General features: G+C 31.6%; 3 protein-coding genes and 1 non-coding gene across 5 annotated transcripts in view; 3 read left to right on the forward strand and 1 right to left on the reverse strand.

Annotated features, from left to right (window-relative positions):
• The window catches only part of LOC126739918 (uncharacterized), a 110356-nt gene extending 99323 nt beyond the window's left edge, over window positions 1-11033 (forward strand). For both annotated transcript variants that reach the window (XM_050445747.1, XM_050445746.1), the window contains 6 exons: window positions 1810-1943; window positions 1999-2158; window positions 7926-8096; window positions 8159-8316; window positions 8374-8552; window positions 10667-11033. In XM_050445747.1, the coding sequence (XP_050301704.1) occupies window positions 1810-1943; window positions 1999-2158; window positions 7926-8096; window positions 8159-8316; window positions 8374-8552; window positions 10667-10883 (1019 nt within the window). In that variant the 3' untranslated portion in view covers window positions 10884-11033. The remainder of the gene's footprint in view (window positions 1-1809; window positions 1944-1998; window positions 2159-7925; window positions 8097-8158; window positions 8317-8373; window positions 8553-10666) is intronic.
• Trnag-ucc (transfer RNA glycine (anticodon UCC)) lies at window positions 741-812 on the forward strand. Its single transcript has one exon. It is a non-coding gene; the product is annotated as a tRNA-Gly (tRNA).
• On the forward strand, window positions 1216-1729 carry LOC126739922 (probable small nuclear ribonucleoprotein E). Its single transcript, XM_050445751.1, has one exon. It carries the CDS (start codon window positions 1323-1325, stop codon window positions 1617-1619), a length of 297 nt encoding a protein of 98 aa, XP_050301708.1. The 5' UTR covers window positions 1216-1322; the 3' UTR covers window positions 1620-1729.
• A 4113-nt stretch (window positions 11034-15146) lies between the features above and the next one.
• LOC126739380 (FAD-linked sulfhydryl oxidase ALR) lies at window positions 15147-19661 on the reverse strand. The gene is made up of 3 exons (XM_050445036.1): window positions 19346-19661; window positions 15439-15638; window positions 15147-15381 (listed from the first exon to the last, which is right to left on the reverse strand). The coding sequence occupies exons 1-3, from the start codon at window positions 19490-19492 to the stop codon at window positions 15216-15218; spliced, it is 513 nt and encodes a 170-aa protein (XP_050300993.1). The 5' UTR covers window positions 19493-19661; the 3' UTR covers window positions 15147-15215.
• Between the last annotated feature and the right edge of the window lie 852 nt (window positions 19662-20513).

A 20513-nucleotide genomic window follows, 5' to 3' on the forward strand; every position in this document is an offset into this window, starting at 1 on the left:
CGTTTGGACTACAGTTTGGTGGCAAATCCTACTTTAGGGAATTGAAAATTGTCACTCTATCCTGTGGACTTATTCTAATTTTTTTATTATACGTTAAGGAACATCTGACTGACTTCTGGTAGACTTATTATAATTATTAACCCCTTTTACTCATTTAAGACATATTTTGACTTCACTTTAGCTTATTATGTGGTTCATGTATGTATTGTGTTCATGTATGTAAGTTTGATTTGGGTTTGTTAGTTTTACTAAGTGCCTAGTGTTTGCTGTATTTTTTATTTTGCAATAATTTTGGACTATTTTATTATATAATTACAAGATGACTAACTGTAATACTTTCTGCATGTCTATATTTTGACTTGGGTATAAGAGTTTGTACTTTTTGGCACGAATAAATAAATAAATACATTAATAAATAATACCTTCCCCAAATACTGTGACAACCATCCCGAAAACGAAATTATAAAACTAGATATATTAGAGAAAAAGTTTTTATTTTTATTAAACAAGATCTTAAATGCTAAATAAATTTTTAGATTTTCTGTAAAATGTGAAGTGACCGTCAGTCTCCTACATGCATTTGATCTTATAAAACATAGGAAGACGTTATATTAATATTTTGTTGAAATCCTTTATTAAATAATTAATTTTTAGTAAAATAATCTGAAGGAACAAATTATCTGAATGAACGAAAATACAGATAAAGAATGTCTTGCGCTATTTGCGAATTTCCTCCAGGTGCGATGGTGGTGTAATGGTCAGCATAGTTGCCTTCCAAGCAGTTGATCCGGGTTCGATTCCCGGCCATCGCATAATTTTTTTTTAATTTTATTATTTTGACTTAATAAAATGCATTTATTTTTTATTGCTTTATTATTATTAAATATTTATTTTAATTTTTTTTTCTCTTAAATGTTTTTGGTAACGAAAAGTAATTTTTCAAATAGGTCCTATAACAACATATCCCTTTAGAATGTATACTATAATGCACGTTATGATTGCTTAATATAATATTTTTAAATTTACATAATTAATGAGTCACAAAATTAAAATATGATCTATTTAAGGTTAATTAAAAACAAGAAAATAAATTAAACGAAATGAAATTAATATTACATTAGACATTCTTTCATTTTCCTCCCATTGGCAACACTGTAGACTGTCAACAATATATTTTTTGGTTGGTTATTCTGCAAAAAGGACGCGCCAAACTGTCAGAGTTTCTAACCTAACCTCACTTTAACCAAATAAATAAACTGCATTCAGCAGTGTGAGAATAGTTTCTTAATTCTTAAGCTAAAACCTTCTGTGTTACGCAAAAAATGGCTTATAAACCACAAAAAGTGCAAAAGGTGATGGTCCAACCCATCAACCTTATCTTCAGATACCTGCAGAACCGCTCGAGAATCCAAGTTTGGCTTTATGAGAACGTCAGGCTCAGGATCGAGGGCCACATTGTGGGATTCGACGAGTACATGAATTTGGTGCTCGATGACGCCGAAGAATACTACCCCAAGACCAAACAAAGACGTCAACTTGGCAGAATAATGCTCAAGGGTGACAATATTACAGTTATCCAAATGGTGAAACCAGAAAGCGGAGGAGGAGCACCTAGCTAAATATATATATATTTCTGTGTACCTTTAATTTTAAGGCGATTTATAAACTAACTTGCTTCACTATCTCATTCCCAGGTTATCTGAAATACAAACAGTTTTCACAGTAACAACAGTGTTTTGTTTTTGCAACCCTTACACCTTAGCTATAGCAATATCCATATAATTTTCAACATATTATTATGTGTATTAGGTGGAAAAGCGGCTGCAGGCTTTATAGACAGATGTGTTGCTTACATAGGAGAAAATGCATCTGAATGTGTCAAAACCAACTCATTCTTATCATTACCAAAAGAAGCTGTTATTAAGTTGATATCTTCTGACTATGTAAGAATTCTCATCTATTTGCACAATGCCTATTTAATTAAAAGATGTTTTATAGCTCTCACTAGAAGAGGAGGATGTATGGCGAGCAGTTCTGAACTGGGCAAAGTATCAAGCGGGAGTCACTCAGCCCACAGCACATTGGACCGAAGAAGAAAGGGCAAGAGTCTGTCAGCAACTTTCCTATGTAATCAATCACGTTAGGTTGCTGTTAATTGGTAAAATTTAATATCATTTTATATTAATAGGTACAATAAATATTAAAATTTATACTGCCCTCCTTAGTTAAAAGGTCCTAACTACAAAATTCTCTTTTTTTGGCTTATTACATTTTATTGACCTATCAAATGGTATCTGCCTCCTTGGCTAAATTAGAAAGTCCTAACTACATTTTTTATGCCTTAAATTCACCTAAATATATTGTTCGATGTGCAGAAAAGATGATAATCCCAAATTAAAATGTCCTATCTTTCTAAGTTTAAATGTCCTAAGTAGCTTTTTGTTTGTAGAATATTCATTGATGAGATGAGAGAGACACACCTTGTGCATTCAGAAGTATAATATAAGGTTAGCCTGTCAATTACTCTTACCCTAGATTTTTGACTCTTAAGTCTTTTTTTTATATTTAGGGATTTCAGGTGTCTCTGGAAGACAAGAATCTAAAAGTTGTTTAAAACAGGAGGCATAATGTCAAATTCTTTGGAACGCAATAACTCAAATTCGAAACATTAAAACCACTTTAAATTTCCAGGACTAAAAGTTCAATACAGGCTTGAGGTTTTTGGAAAAAATCGGTATACAGGAAGGGTTGTTTAGAGCCAACAAAAGTCAGGAGAAAAATTCTAAGAGTTGTAAAAAAAGAGCCTAAATGAAAATATGGCTGGATTTATAGTCCAGGTTTCAAACTCTATGAAATGTTTTCGAATATGCCAGTAGGGGCATATTCGAAAAGTGCTAAGCAAAGGGGTTGCGGGTCGAAATAAGGAAGATTTAATTTCACCTTTTCTTTAATTTTTCTTATATATAACAGAGACTTATGCTACGATCTGGCTTGACGACTGTGCAACTCAAAACAAAAATTGGGCTTTATTTTCTTTTTGTTTACGTTGTAAACTCTATCGAAACTGAACTGCAGAATTTGAAAATAAAATACTTTCATCTGGCCACACTTTTATGTCCGCGGACTCGTTCCATCACCAAGTAGAACAATTATTGAAAAGGTACGGTAAGGTGATCGATTTTAATGATTTTAAATCGTCTGTAGAAATGGCAAACTCATCTAAGGTCCATGTAAAAGAGATGAACATACAAAACAACTTTTTTGAATGGAAAGATTGTTCATCCAAGTTTAAGCTTCAAAAAAATGTTCTCAAACCTTACTTGCAGAATATGGTACATTTGCACTTTAAAAGGGGATAAAATGTGTTGTACTACAAAAATGCCTTTTCGGAAGAACCAAAACCTTCTTGCCGAACACAATGTCGAGGTGTAAAATTAAAAAGAAAACAAAATTTGATTTCTAAGCTACGTCCTATTATTCCGGCTAACCGAATGATATTCTGGAGGAATTAGCCGTTTCACAAAATAATGATACTGACAATAAAGAAAATGTAGATTTCCATTAAGAGTAAAGCACTTTTTCCATTCATAATTTACTTTAATACTGTTTTTAATGTTCTAATGTTTTATTAGTTAGTAATTTAGTTATAATGTTCATTTGAAATGTAACTCCTGTGTCTTTAATAAAAATCAGTCCAAATATATATATATTTTTTTTTTAATTATAATTACTTTACTAAGTTAAAAAGTCCTATCTAACTTTTTTTTCGAAAATTTCACCAAATATTGAATCTAGTCCCTTATTAAACTTTACCCACAAATGTAAAAAGCAAATTTTTAAGCATATAAAAAGAACCAGGGAATTGCTTTAAAACATTTGGACTGCATATTAGTTTTCATAAAATCTCAATTTTCTCAGCTTTATCGATTTGCGAGTTAGGATGTTTTAACTAAGGACGGCAGTATAGCTCTGCAATACAAAGCATGAAACTGAATTTAAGATAAATCCGAGAAAATCAAGTCTAAAAAAATCTATTTCATTTTGTATTGATTCTCAGGCATGATAAACTTTTGCACAACAAACACTGCTTGTTTTTGTAAAATGAAAAAAATAGTGACACAGATTTCTATAATAAATCCATTGATGTAAAAAATTTAATTTTGATAAAAGTGTTTTTAAGAAATTTACATCTATTGTATAATCTTTTCTACTTAAAGAAATTTGCAAGGTGTTTTAAAAACCATATGTTACATTAAACAAAAATTCTTTAAATCAAACTCTACATTATTAAAACCATAGATTATAAATTTAAAAAAAAAACACTGAAAACATTAATATATTAATTAATCAACCTGGAGATATCAAAATGTGTTGGAAAATTTAAAAGTTGTAGTGAAATAAAGTATAATTATAGCTAAAAGGTACAAACAAAGCGGTCGAAAATTTTATGGTATAACGTTGTTAATAGTAGACTTTGTAGACTCCAAGATTGTCTTTAATTTATTATCTTCTTGGATTGGACTAGTATCCTATGATGTACCAATTTTTTTCCTTTCTGAGTAGTTTATAACACTAACTTTAATGATGTTACTTCTAATTAACTATTAATTATACTCAGAACTAAATGAGAGAAAGGCCAATGGTGAGAATAATATCAGCATTAAATATAAAAATGGTAATCCGTTTATCACCAAGATTAGCTCCTCTTCAAGTGATTGTCAGTCAAAAAACGGAGTTTAAACCCCCTGAAAATATATTATCAGAATGTTGGTGGTATCAAAACGAAGATCTCAGATTTTAAACAAGCTGTGGCCCTGACTGTATATGATGTTATTATTTTAACTGAAAGCTGGCTTTCGAGCAATATAAATAACTCCGAAATCAACATCAGAGGCTATTCAACATATAGAAAAGATAGGTGTGTGCTGACAAGTGAAAAGCAGTATGGTGGAGGAGTCGTGATGTTTGTGAGGAGCTCACTTTGTCCCAGGCTAGTGAGGACTGATTTTGAATCTGTTGAACATTTGTTTGTTTGTTGCAATTATGGAGGTACCCAACTTATTTTTGCAGGAGTTTATATCCCTCCTAATTCTGGCCTTGATGTTTATCAACACCACTGTGATGCTGTACAGCAAATTTGTTACAATAATCCATCATCCAAATTAGTTCTGTGTGGAGACTACAACCTGCCACATGTCACATGGGGCAGCCATGAAGATCGATTAACTGCAATTGGTCAGCCTGTAAGCCATGCAACCTGTTTAGTAGAGTCCTTTACATTTTTAGATCTTAAGCAATTAATTTCTGTTCCTAATGGACGTAATGTTTACTTAGATTTAGTTTTCAGTCATTTTAAAGAAACCAATTTTATGCGAGCTATTGATTATCTGTTGCCTGAGAGTATGCACCATATTCCTTGTGTTGGTGAGATAGCTGTAATGCATCCCCCTCAATTGAAAGTAGAGCATACTTACCTTGATTTCAAAAATGCCAATTATATTGGATTTAACAGCTTTCTTTCCAATATACAGTGGGATAGTCTTTTTCAGTATAAAAGTATTCAACTCTGTAGTGACACTTTTTATAAAATCATTAATCTGGGTCTATCTATGTTTGTTCGAACTAAAGTGTACAGAAGCTCCAGTTTTCCTTCTTACTTTACCTCTGAATTGAGGACAAAAATAATATTGAAAAAGCAAGCACACCAACCATATAGAATAAGCGGCTACCAGAGGGATTTTCAATTATTTGCTGCAATGCGGTCTGAATGTAAGATTTTGGCCAGACGAGATTATAACAACTATTTAATCAACACTGAAAGCAATATTACTGATAACCCTAAAAAGTTCTGGTCATTTGTTAACCAGCAAAGAAAATCTCACAATCTACCTACCTGTATGTTTTATAATAACAAAAGTGCAGATAATAGTAAATATATAGCTGATTTATTCGCTAATTTTTTTTCTAATGTTTATTGCAACAGTAATGTAAGAACTCCCAATTTTAGTTTAGAGAATAGGCTTGATTTTTCTATTTGTGATATTGGCTTGTCTGAGGTATTTGATAAACTCTCTAAATTACCTAATAAACTTTCCTGTGGACCTGATAAGATACCTGAGTACATGTTAAGCAGACTTAAATATAGTATATCACTTCCTTTGTTTTTGTTGTTTAATAGATCTATATCAGAGAGTGAGCTTCCAAATATATGGAAATTAAGCTATATAATCCCTGTGTATAAGTCTGGTGAGAGAGATTGCATGGAGAACTATAGAAGCATCTCAAGGCAATCTGCTGTTCCCAAGATTTTGGATGATATTATTTGTGATCAGCTTAGGTGGGCGTGCAAGGGGGTGTTTGATGAGAGGCAGCATGGGTTCATTAGTGGTAGATCTACCTCTACTAATCTTATTTTATATGAGGTTGCCTTGCTGGAGGCCTTCGAGAATGGTTATCAAGTGGATTCAATTTATACTGACTTCTCGAAGGCCTTCGACAGGGTCAGTCATGAGTTATTACTAGCAAAACTTAGTTCCCTTGGCTTTAGTGAAAGATCCCTAAGGTGGTTTAGAAGCATGCTGCTGGGTCGTGAGCAGTGTGTTAGGATTGGAGATTCTGAATCTGGAAGTATCTTGGTGACTTATGGAGTTCCTCAAGGGGGACACTGTTCCCCATTGCTTTTTGATTTATTTCTGAAGGACCTTGTAACGTGTTTAACTGACTGTGATTACTTAGCCTATGCAGATGATTTGAAACTTTTCCGTGTTATTAAGTCACAGCGGGACTCTGATATCTCACAACAAAATCTTACTTCTTTTGTAAAGTAGGCTAATATGAATGATCTCTCTTTCAATATAAATAAGTGCTACTCAATTGGATTTTCTAGACTTAAAAATAAAATGAATAATATATACACTATTGATGACATAGTACTTAGTTCTGTTGACTCAATAAAGGATTTAGGAGTAGTCTTTGATACTCAACTCACATTTGGGGAACACTATGATCTTGTGGAGGGGAAGGCCTCTCAGATGTTAGGTTTTGTTTTACGAACTTGTCGTGACATGTCTATATCTACTTTGAAGATACTTTATTGTTTATTAGTTAGAAGTCATTTAGAGTATGCCTCGATCATTTGGTCTCCTTTTTATAATTGTCACAAAATGCAACTTGAAAAAATCCAAAAGAGGTTTACCCGGTACTGTTCCTACAAGTTAAATATGCAGGAAAACCTACTTGACATGGAGGCAATATTGGGACTTCAATCGTTGGAATCTAGAAGGATTCAAAGTGACCTCAGCTTTATGTATAAGGTTATTCATGGGCTTATTGATTGTCCTGCTCTCATCAACAGCTTTAATTTAAAGGTCCCTGCACGCACCCTAAGGAGACATGAACTGTTTGCGTTACCAATCTGTCACTCCAACTATTCTTTACATTCTCCAATCTGTCGTAGTCTTGCCTATTTAAACTCTCACCCTGAACTTGATCCATTTGCAAGCTCACTCTCTGGATTTATTGGTCAACTAGGTCAAATATTTTAATTTATTGTTTTCTTATTGTGTTTTTTTCTTGTGTATATGTTTTGAAGACTGTCTAATTATGTTGGTGATAGTACTTTTATTATGTTAATTATACATCTTTTACTTTATTTAATATTGTAACCAAATCTTTTGTAAAATGGAGTTTCCCGTATATTGATTGAATAAATGAATAAATGAATCATGATGATTTTATTAAATATGTGTAAAGTTAAAATTGTTAAGTTAAATTTAAATTTTTAATGGTATTTATACATATATTAATTATTATTTAATGTCCACTGTTTCTGTTATTCTCTAAAATCTAGCTTGTGAGTATATTTATTTCTTGTAAGAATAAATTGCCATATAGTTTAGTAAATTTATGTGGTGCCTTTGATGTAGATTCACAAGTATTTGCGGAAGAAGTAGAACCTACAGGAGCTGTACCCATGGAACTAAGCTTAGAACGATACAGACATGCAGCTTTACCAAGCAAATATCCAGACACTACTGAAGATCAAAGACTAAAACCTAGAGTTTCTCCACATCTTTTTCCTGGATCTCTAATAATAGGTAAAACACTATGGTATTTCAAAGAGAAATTGCTTCATAAGAAATTGCTTTTTTTTGTATAGGTCAAGACAAAAGCCACTATCAGAGAATATTAAATGCTTGGTACGGACACCCAAAACAAAGTTGGAGATTAATATACAGGGCGAGTAGTCACGGCTATTCTGCTTCTTCTTTTCATCGTCACTGTGACGGGATCGCCCCAGTATACGTTGTTGTTTTGGTAAATTTTACTACCAATAAGAAGTTCTCTTTTTAAGCCAAAAATCGATATTTTAAGGGGGCAAGAGGAGAAATATGTGGAGGATTTACCGATGCGGCATGGGCAAGACCGCCAGGCAAAAGCAGATACGTAGCCGCAGATCGGGCCTTCTTGTTTACTCTTTATAATCATCAAGAGTTGCCGCCCACACAGTTTCATTTAATGAAAAAACCGTTTGCTATTTGTTATCATCCAGAGTAAGTAGTTTGGTAATTCATTACATTTTGAAATGACAATTTGATAGGAGTCGAGTAGCATCTTATTTTAAAGGTCTTTCTATTCTAATTCTATTTCTCAAGTTTAAAAGGTCTGCTGTTATTTTTCGCAATGTGACAGCTTGCGACAATCTTGCTTTTGAAAATCTTGAAGAGAAGCCGGCTCCGTTATATAAATAACTGATTTTAAATGACTGTAAAGGAAAATATCAAGAAGAGTAAGGTCCGGGGATCTGGCAGGCCATTCGATAGGTTCCTTCCGTCCACTCCAGCCTAAGGGACTTAAAAATCGTTGAACACGTGCTGCGTAATGGAAAGTGGAACTCGACCCTCATCCCCGTGTAACATTTTAGGGTTGACAGTATTTCCCGCGTAGGGGATTCATTTGTGGGGTTAAAAACTTTAAATTAATTTAATTATTAATTCCCTTGGTAGCAAAAATTAACGTATGCAAGCTGGTTACATTTTTGAATGGAAATATCTTCAAAAGTCAAAGTGCTACACAAGTCATAACAGCAAAATTTTGACAAGCAGGTTCTTTATGGAAGTGTGTTGGGACTCATATGAAATTTGAGAGTGTTCACTAAGATCCGAGTCGTTCAGTATAGAAGCCTACTCCTAAAGGAAAGTTCTTATACCTCGATGAAGTAAAACTTTTTAAAAAACAAATTTATTATGCTCTAGTTGCTTGGGGCAACTTTTCCAATATTGATAGAGTACTATACTAATGTTTTAGGCTTCCATTTATAGGGAAGAAAAATATCATTAACATCTATATTATTGTAATCTGCATAGTCCTTAAAAATTCAGGTACTAGAAATGATCATTTCTGGTATCGGGATGACCGTTTGCTTCTTCACAATGATATTAATTTAATCTACAACTGGTGCAAGATTAATAGGCTTTCTAATATTGAAAAGTGCAAAAAGATGTCCATTCATGACTATACATTAAATGGTACAATTCTTTCTAATCGTGATTATGTTCGTGATTCACTATTGACAAGGAATTTAACTTTTGCAAATCATATAGATAACATCATAAAGTCATTTTTAAAATTTCTTGGTTTTATTATAAGAGCTACATATATCAAGTAGAATCATCTTATTTAATTCCCTATAATAAAATCGCGATTACTTTATGCGGCTCCTTTCTGGTATCCAAACTATAGTGTTCACATTGTTAGACTGGAATCTGTCTAACGTAAATTTCTTAATCATACCGCTTTTAAAACTGATGGAGTTTATCCCAAACAAGGATGCTTTCCATTCATCAGGAAACCAGTTGTGCAAGTTTGCTTTTTCTTTTCAAATTATGTAATGTTATATTAATTCCCCGGAATTGCTAGTAGCTCTATACTTTTTTATGCCTTACATTAATACTAGAAGACAAAATATTTTTTACTTACAAACATAGAGCACAAATTTAGCAAAGAAAGAGCATTTATACAGGGCATGCTCTTGGATTAACTTGGTTCATTTGAGCCTGGATGTCGATTTTGTTTGTCCAACTATTTGACTATGATAGTCCTCTAAACACTTCTCTTTTCTCTAACTTTTTTGAAGGAAAAGATCGGAGAGTTTAAATTTTATGCCGGAATTCATATTAACACTGTATATACGGTGTTACTTTGGAGCTAAATTACATAATTTGAAAGGGAATTCCTATACTTATTTTAGATGAAAAAGTTACAACGTTTGTTTTCTAAGATCCATGGTCTTAAAGCTTTATTTCATTTCCAACTAAAAAAAAATCAAAAATAGCTTGAGTTATTCGAACTGGGTTTGAGCACAAGATGTTATGGCATAGCAGTTTTATTAGATATTCACTTACTTTTTTCAGCAGAATAACAAACTGTGATTTTCTGTGAATTACTCATCACTCATAAACAGAAAATGCCCTTTTCATTGCCAGTAATTATTGTTTTATTAACTTTTATTTATTTTTAATAACATTTTGTTTTATTTTAATTTATTATTTTATTACAGTTATGTTTATTATATGAAAAATTGTAGTATCACAAAAAGTCTGCACCATACATAAAATTTGTCTTAAACATTTTGCTGTCAGACACTGTAAAATCATTTTATTTTTAGTTCAGGTCCAATTTTTGGAGCGGGTGCAGATCTGTTAATATCCAACAATTGCAACAGTAATATGGACAGTTACTCGAATCTCCCTCACACTTACGATGGTGACGGCGCCTCATCCTCAATTTTTATGGGCGATTATAATTTTGCGGTGGCAGATTATGAAGTCTTTACCCCTTTAAATAACGGACCCAAGTACTCAAAAGCCGATAGGTACCAATAATAGAGGCTATTACATTTAGACTTGATGCCACATTTTGCCCTTATTTAGTTGTAGTAATAAGTTTTTTTTTAATTTAAAAGTATTGTCTTATAAAATCAAAAAACATTTTTCACTGATTTGTATTATGTAGAATAAACTTTTTTCAGGATATTTATTGTATGTATGATTTTTATTAGAACATTATTAAGAAAACAGGTGATTTTTGAATCACATTTTATATTAACTACATTATTATTATAGGTTTTTATAATTAGCCGCTTTCAAAATAGTTATATTTAATTGAACCCCTTTGCTGAATTTAAAATAAATTTTTGCCAAACATTCCATTCGATTGTATCGTCTTATTTATTGCACCAGTACGTATTTAATTGGAATAAAGTATGTAATAGACTCTACAGATTATACAATTTGATATAAATATGGTATATTTTTTCTATCCTCTTTGAGCCTAGGGCTAACCACCAGCAGATATTGCGATGACGTGGACCAATAAATTTTGGATCAACGTAAAATACCCTTAAATCAACGACTTATTTTAATGTCATAAATTAAACCTTGTAGGTTTCTGTAAGTAAATAAAATTTATACATAATCAGACAATATATCTGATGTAAAGTGCGTTAAAAAAGAAAGAAAATGTGCTATATTACGTAAGACAAAACAAAATCTGGTGTACAAGCATCACAAAAACTAAAAAATTCCAAATTCACTTTAAATTTCAAACAAACAACATCTAAAACATTTTACCATAAAATTTACACACATTACCAAAATTAATTATAACAAAACAGATTAAAAAAAATAAAAAAAAGCATCTTTTTGATAAATTTGATTAAAAAATAAGTAAAGCTGTCAATAAAACCGAATTTAGAGGAAGTAAATTAAAATATTTAATAGAAACAAACCTAAAACACTAAAATGATGTCAGAGCACAGGTCAAAAGGTATCATTAAAAAAATCGTCAAGGCTATAATATGCCCTGGATAATAAAAGCGATTTGAATTTCTTAATTTCTAAAATTTGTCTGATACATAGGGTATAACATGGTTGTAAATTTTTTTGCTAAGGTATATAAGTGAGTTCTTGGTGAGGGAGGATATAGTGATTGGTAAGGAAAAATCGTTAACCTGGCGAGTCATATGACCAGTGTTAGAGGAAGGTTTAGGACATTTATAAATAAGAGTAGCTGTTACTAAGATAAAAAGAGTTAGGATTTTTTGAGATACCTATAAAGAGAGGTTTACAAGAATCTCTTAACCCAGCGGAACATAGGTATCTAACTGCCTTTTTTTGAATCACAAAAATTATGTTTAATAATCCCTTATTGCTTAAACCCCAAAAAGGCAAGCCATAACGAAGATGGGACTCGATAAGAGAAAAGTACACTGAACGTGCAACTACCCCTCCCAACTCATGCACCGCCATTCTTACTGCAAAGCATCCAGAGGATAATTTTGATGCAAGATTTAAGATGTGATCCTAAACGAAGTGAGACGAGTGATTTAAGATATGAAACGAAGGCGACCATCAATGGTAATACCAAGGAACTTACAGCTTTCTTTGTATTGCAAGGGAGACTTTTCACTAAACATAAGGCCCTGAACGTCACACTTAAATCTCATAATAAAGGTTTTGCCCACATTAAATACAAGCCTGTTTGCAGCACACCACTCCGATAAAATCTTAAGATCCTTAAAAACCTGGGCTCTAACATTATCAGAATCTCTATGATTCCATAAAATGGTGGTATCATCAGCAAAGTGAAGCACTTTGCCCTGCAGTTTTAATGAACCCAAATCATTTACATAGAGCAAAAATAATAGTGGTCCTAACACTGAACCCTGAGGTACTTCAGTTTTAAGGGATCTGAAATGAGATAAACATCCAGATACTGTAACTCTTTACAAGTGTCTACGTAACAACTTTTCCGATGGAGCGCACTGTTTCGCCCCATCAGCGTCGCCTGGTCGCCCCGTGGCCCCGTCGATTCATTTAAATATGTACCTGTACTTTATATTATCCTGTATTGATTGTATTTAGATATTAGGTTTTTGAAGCCGAACGGAATGGTTGTTTTGATTTTGATAGATTTAATTATACTGGTGACACGTTATTGAGTTATTTTACGGATATACCTGGTAGTAATAAAATATGTTTTGTTTTATTACTACATGCCTACCTTATAAGGGGTTTCAATTTTTTTCTAGTCGGGCCCGTCGATTTTTGTTTCAAAAATTTCAAAAATAGTACAGAAGGGGTGACGTTTAGTACGATCGATTATCAATCAACGATATCGATTAGCAATCACTCAACGATATTAGAATTTAGCCGGTAAAAACTGCGTTGAAAGCCTTTTCTGGATAGATGAGATCTAAGAAACTAGCGCTTTTTTAATATTATTTTTTTATAAAATTGTTAGTTGATGGATTAATCTAGACATCTGTAGAATCAATTTTTTGAAATTTAAATTCTAAACAGCTAAAATATAGCGTGGAAAATTACCTTAATTTTCTGTATGTTTAAGCATTGTTTTTTATATGATTTTAGGCCTAATTTAAAAAAATAAAACTACGGAAGTCTAGTTTTCTCCTTTCTGAACAAATTTAAAAAAAAAAATTTAAAACCCCATATCAAAAAACCTTTTAGATTCTTAGATCTCATCTCTCCAGAAAAGCCCTTTTTTCGCAGGCGTATGAAGCCTCTTTTTTTGGGCGACTCTCTGTTTGTAAGGTTGTAATTTTAATTTTTGTAAGTTATACTTTTTTTGGCGAATGTGCACCTCACGTTATTTTAATAAATTGTTAAAAGTTGATCCAGAGCTTATAATTTTATTTAGAAATACTACCTACATATTTAATATATCAATACCAAAAGTAGATTATTATATTTTATTTTCTGGTTTTTGGCTTGTCTTTTAATTAGCATTTTATTACTTCTATGACTGCATAATTTCAGCTGGCCAAATGAAACTTTTAAAACTAGGTATTTTATTAAATTTGTCCTTATTCTAATTTAAAATCATAAAGCTATCTCCTCCCTTTATTAAGGTACCTACCTAGGGGTTGCTGGTTGCCGGGTTAATTCCAGAAGGTTGGTGAATATAATAATATTGTATTGTCATAAAACAAGAAATGAGTGTATTGTCATAAAAAAAACCAATGTTTGTGTAAAATTTTGTTAGAATCGGTTAAGTAGAAGTAGTTCAAACGTCAAAAAATTAGTGCAATATTTGAAACAATCAAAATGTACATATATTTTAGATAGGGGCTAAAGATGAATAAAACTGTTAAAAAACAGATTTTATTAATACTAATATACCTAAAATAACTCAATTAACGTGTCACCAGTAAATCTATCTAAATCAAAACAACCATTTCAGCTTTCAGCCTCGAAAAACGTTTTATTTATTATACAGGTAGGTAATACAATTTCAGCGATGGCTTGGCGGGGCCACGGGGCGATAAGGCGACGGGGCAATACCAGTGCGCTCTATCTGAAAAGTTGTTACGTAGACTCTTGTTAACTCTTTGGATACGATTAGACAGATAGGATTCCTGCCATTGCAATGCCACACCTCTAAAGCCATAATTACTGACCTAAGACAGCAGTAATTCATGATCTACACAATCAAATGCCTTGGATAAATCGCAAAACACTGCCGCCGCGGACTCTCCTGAATTTAAGGACACATAGACACTGTCCAAAAAGCGTAAAACAGCGTCATGAGTCAGCGTTAAGTCAGATGACTCTTTGCTATTCGTTAAAAGTAACATTGTCGTAAGAATCTCACCATAATTAAAGTGTAAAGTTGACAAAAATAAAAGTGTATGGTATTTAAAGATTAACTTCTAATGGCAGAAATTTGCTAAATTTTTTTTAAATACCTAAAAAATGAGTCATCTTAAATCTACAGGATCTTGCAGTTGTTGAGTATTTAACTTTTGGTAAAAATACACTTTTTCTTCATAATAATTTAAATTCCTTTTAATCTTACTATTAATGAATCCATAAGTTGCTGATTGAAATGCTCTTTCTCAAAATATTCTTTTAACTATGACACTTCAGTACAGCAAGATTAAAAAAATGTTACCATACAGGGCATGACAAGATTTCACTCGTTTTTTAAAGTGTGTACACCATTTAGTTCTTTACGCAACTTCTTTCTATGGATAAAAATATAAAAAAAATTATATGGTGATAGATATGAAAATAACTTTCTAAATTAATAAAACTTCCTGGATATTTTAAACAAAAAAGATCATATAAACAATAATAGGTCATTTTTATTCTTCAAGTTAATAAAAACCATCTAAAAACACTAAATACACTCTCTTAGTAATCACAGGATCCATCCAGCCAGCCATCCCTCCACCTCTCATTAACTTTTGAACAATCAAACACTTCCTTTCCTATTTTCACGTTCACTTTGTTATGTAGTCTACATAACCATTGACTTAGTGCTTCCTGAGAATCGACTTTTGGAGGATCGATTTTAAGTCTAAAAATTAAATTATAACAAGAATTTGCTCAAATACAAGCAAACTATTTAACCTACTCTTCTCTAAGATCCTCGGCACAATAGTGGCAGGGGTAAAATTTGGCAAAAACATTGAAGAAAGTCTTCATATCGGTTTTTTGAGCCTGACTAGGTTGTACTGGATAATTTGCTGCCATTGTGTGTAAGAGGCCCCATGATTTGTTCCCCAATTCATCTTTATCTAGTGGACAGTCACTTCGTCGTCTTGTGTAACCACTCTGTAAGGAATTATAATAAATTAGAAACAATTTCAGTGCTGAACTAAGCACATATTTCCAATTTTATTAGTCAAAAGATGCTAATTTGAGAATAACCACTCCTTAAGTCACTGAAATAGTCTGGAAATAAAACTGTTTTCAATGCTCATTATCTAAAAAACCTTTAAACTGTCTCTTTTTGATAAACATCTACCACATCTGGAAAAATTCTTCTTGCTAACTTGCTAAAAAAAATTAATTTCTTTCCTTTCAATTTTTTCTCTATTTCTGAATTATGCCTGGGCCATTCATATTAAAGTTCATTTATTCATATGTGTTTGTACTATCAAGTTTAAATATAATTCCAATAAAAAATTCATCCATTCTTGTTGCATTCAGTTAAGTTGTTCAGACTTTTCAAATATAGTAAATGATATGAAAAATTATACATGTGTTTTAAAGGATACCTTCTATTTTAAAAACTATCTACAGTTATAGCAATAATGTCTATTATATTTTAGTAATTTAAAAAGTATTTAGTAAAATTACAGTAGAATGCTGATTATCTGTTCTATAACATCCCATTATTCACATTGCATTGCATTTTTGAGGTTTTATCAAAATAGTAGTACCATATATGAAATAAATGAAATATATCTTTATTAAGTAGGTACATCTAATATACATAAAAACAAAACTATACTAAATAAGTAACTTAACTAGGTAACAAAAAAAAAATAAACAAAAAATAATAATAAGCACAATTTCACCCTCTTGAAAAACAAACAAATAAATGAATTTCCACCAACCACATTAGTTTATTGCCCTAATTCGCCAATTCCCAAATTAATTTATATTATTCAAACTAATTTATATTATTCATATAATTGTTTAGAACAGTTTTAAACCGATCAAGAGATTGTGATTCCTTTATTTCTCGAGGAAGACTATTATATTTTTGAAAACCCTTAAAAAACAAAGAATTCATAGTACTTCTAAAATTTGCTATTGGAATAAAAATATCATCACTATTTCTTGTAGGGTAATCATGGACATTTTTTATTAAAAGTAATGAACTGTTTGAAATAAGGTGGCGCTAAATCATTTACAATCCTATATATAAAAATCATAGAAAGAAAGCTAAACCTTCTCTCAAAAGAAAACCAATTTAGAGTGTTGAGCATAAAGGATATTGGTGTAAGGTGGTGTGCATTTAACACACCCTCATGCCCCGATTCTGAAGTTTCTGAAGTCTGTTAGTCCGGTTTATATTAAATAAATACTGCACTGAGACACAAAAGTCAAAATGTGGTTGAATGATAGTATTATAAACCATTAATTTAGATTGATAAGATAGACTTGTTGATATTCTACTAAAAAAGAACATTTTTTTTGCAGTTTTCTTTTCAATGTAATCACAATGAGTTTTAAAGTTAAGCAAATTATCAAGTTGCAGACCCAAATATTTCATACATGTTACAAATTCAATTTGTTCATTGTTAATTAATAATTGAGGACTAATATCCACAATTTTCCGATATTTATACTTAGATGTAAATATTATTACTTTAGTTTTCGCCACATTTTACTTTAACTTATTAATATTTAAATATAATGATATCTGTGACAATACCCCATTCATTTTATCTACTGCTCTCTTAAGACTTGTATCACTACATGCCAAAAATATGTCATCAGCAAAAAGGTTTATAAATTCACAATTTACAAAAAGCCCAATATCATTCATATACAATATAAATAGAAGAGGTCCCAAAACACTATGTAAACACCATATTAAACTATGTAAACTCCTTAAAGTATAAGAGAAACTTATGTTATAATATCAATAGTGCTAGTGGCCTGGAAAAAAGTAACCTTGTGTGTTACACTGAATGTGTGGGATGTGAAACTTTATTTACAAGTCTTATTGAAAACAGGAAACATTGCCACAAAGATGTGGTAAAAAAAAATAATTTCAAAATCTCTTATTTAACTTACTCTTAATTGTTCTAACAACCAGAAGCGAATCTAGTGCAAAACTGTTCAATGTGTTTATCAAACTTTAATTCATCATCAATAAACAAACCTAAAAATTTCAGGATGTTGTTAAGAAAATAAAGCAGCTTTACCTAAGAATACTTATGGCGAGCTTGTTGGATAAAGTTAAATTACAACTGAAGAATTTTGAAAATTGTACATGATCAAAGATTTAATTTTTATAGTGCCAAATGCATGGAGTGAAGAACTTTCAAAACAGCTTTTTACAAAATGTTAGAGGAAAATGAAAGCATCATGGACTCTGATGATGCTTTCATCTTCTAACGTCTAAACAACTTCTATCTTCTTTTTTGAAAAAAACTACTATAGATTAATTAATTGCAATAGTGTGCAAAGCCAATGATGAACCTGAAATTGAGAGGTGGATAGTGTGACAAACATGAGCCAAGTCATCAGTGGCTCATCAACAACAAAATTGCTGAACAAGTTTTAAATAAAGAATGGACACACAGAGAGATAAAATTAAATGATAAAAAGATAAGTTTTGTTCACAAGAGCTCATTAGACTGATTGGTTGTTTGCTCCTGTTCATGAGCCTATAGGTTTTTTACTTTGGTCTTCTGATTTCTCTCTGAATCAGAAATGAGAAGGAAATACTATAAATTAAATAGAGTGAAGAAGTGTGCATCCTAATCAAATACCTATTAAATCAGACAAATTTATGTGGTCCAGGATTTATAATAATTCTACATTTTAAACCCAATTAATTGGAATGAAGGAAAATAATAATTGTGATAGGTGTCTCTTTTGCTTTGGGCGAGTTTACTAGCTGTTTGAACAATGTGCATTGCCAAGGTGGTTGAAAAACTGGTAATGAGTTGACTCATGAACTTTTGCAAAAAAAAAACATATTTTAATACCTGCACAATTTGGCTTTCAAGAAAAAAAGTCAACTAGCGATGCTATATTTGGTTTTTTAGGGAAACTCTACCTGGCAGTTAATGATGGACAGGTGGTCCTGGCAGTATTCTGTGACCTAACAAAAGCCTTTGATTATGTGAATCACAGAATATTGCTGCAAAAGCTGAGACTTTATGGAATTCAGGACTAGAGCACTATGCAGGTTTGAATCTTATTTGACCAACAGGGTTCACTCAGTTTCATTTAATGAATGACATTAAATCAAAGAAACAATATATTAACAGATCTTAGGTTTACAAATAGACAAGAGCCTAAAATTTCACATACAAAACCTAAATAAAAAGTTATCATCAAATTTTTTTGCTTCAAGAACTATTTCAAATGACTACATATAAGTACTAATGTGACATTCAGGTACATTATAATTACCAATTTTAATACCGATACCCTCCTTGAAATATATGTTCTGTTCAAGTTTTTACTGTTTTGATGTGGGTATTGTTATATTGTAGTTTGGGTATTTTGTTATTGATGTATGACTGACTGTCTTAGCTCTATTATTTGTAAGTTGTGTTATGTTTATTAGAACAGGACAATATTTTATAACCCTTTTAATATGTACATATTTTTTAGCTTTGTTCAAAACAATTTTTTGATTGATTGATTGAGTCAAAAATTGAAAAATAACTTTTTAAATGTAAAAAATAAAGGGATAATTAATTTTTAAAATTGTGCAATATTGAATATGTATGATTTGTATAACTTAAAGCAGCGGATAATATAAGCTAGAAAAACTAAGAATTTCTTACATTATTTGAATTTCCGGAATCGCCTGTGACAGCCCCAGTTATTCCATTTTCGGCATCTTTTTTCTTTTTTGTTGCTTTGATGTAATCTGAAAAACTAGAGCATGAACGGCATTGATCGTTGTCTAAAGGTGATGGGCGCCGGTTCATATCATTCGTTTATATTCATTATTTAGGTGAAAATGATTCAATGTATGTGTATTTTTTTAATGAATATAAATGTACAATGTACTTGTCAATTTTGAATTGAAACGATGATGTGAGGATTTGGATATTTTTTTTTATGTAATTTGAAGTTTAGATTTTTTAATTTGTGACTGGATAGAGCGCATGTGCGGGAATAACACGTGCTTTTGACAGGTATCAAGGAACATGCCAATGATGAAGTTTGGGTGGAGAACGCAGCATATGTCGGTTGCTAGCAATTAATTTATTAGTCCGCGCCCGCTGTTATATAATAATTATGAATAAAGCATCTTCTTTAAAATAATGATATCTTAGAATATTAAAAGGCTATCAATGTTCTAAGAATTATATCCTTTATTTACCAACAACATCATGTACAGGACGACAAAGCAACATCATACAAAAGAAGATCTACCTCCTACAGGATACGATGATTTTTTCTTATTTAAAACACATAGATTCAATAGCCGTATATAAACAAACATAACATTTTTTAAATTGGATTGGAGTTTCAATGCGCCTTATTCACATCACCTACATTACGAAAACACCGGGTTATAACGAGATTCTTCTGCTCGAATAAGGGCTAAATTCTAAGGGTATGAGAGCACTTTGAAAAAAGTCGCTTTTCCACGATTTCTTTTTATAAAAATGCAATATCTCGGTTAATATGAAAGCTACGACCCTGCAGATTATCTCGTTGGATTTCGAAGGACGAAACTAAGTCAAAACCGTTGGAGTTTTCCCGATCGTGCCCATAGAAGCCGAGGTATCGACCTCCAAAGCTTGAGATTTTTTTACTTTTCGGGTACCCCGTATAATAACTTGACAAGACAAATATTTTTTTTGAAAAGAATAATTTATTTCAAAATCAACTAAAGAATATTATGTAATCCTTTTACTTCTTTGCGTCTGTGCTCAGAAAAAGATACATATTTGATAAATTATTACAACCACCCTATAAGCCAAAAAATATAACAAACAA

This window comes from Anthonomus grandis, chromosome 8 (assembly GCF_022605725.1).
Source record: "Anthonomus grandis grandis chromosome 8, icAntGran1.3, whole genome shotgun sequence".
In the NCBI taxonomy this organism is placed as follows: Eukaryota; Metazoa; Arthropoda; class Insecta; order Coleoptera; family Curculionidae; genus Anthonomus; species Anthonomus grandis.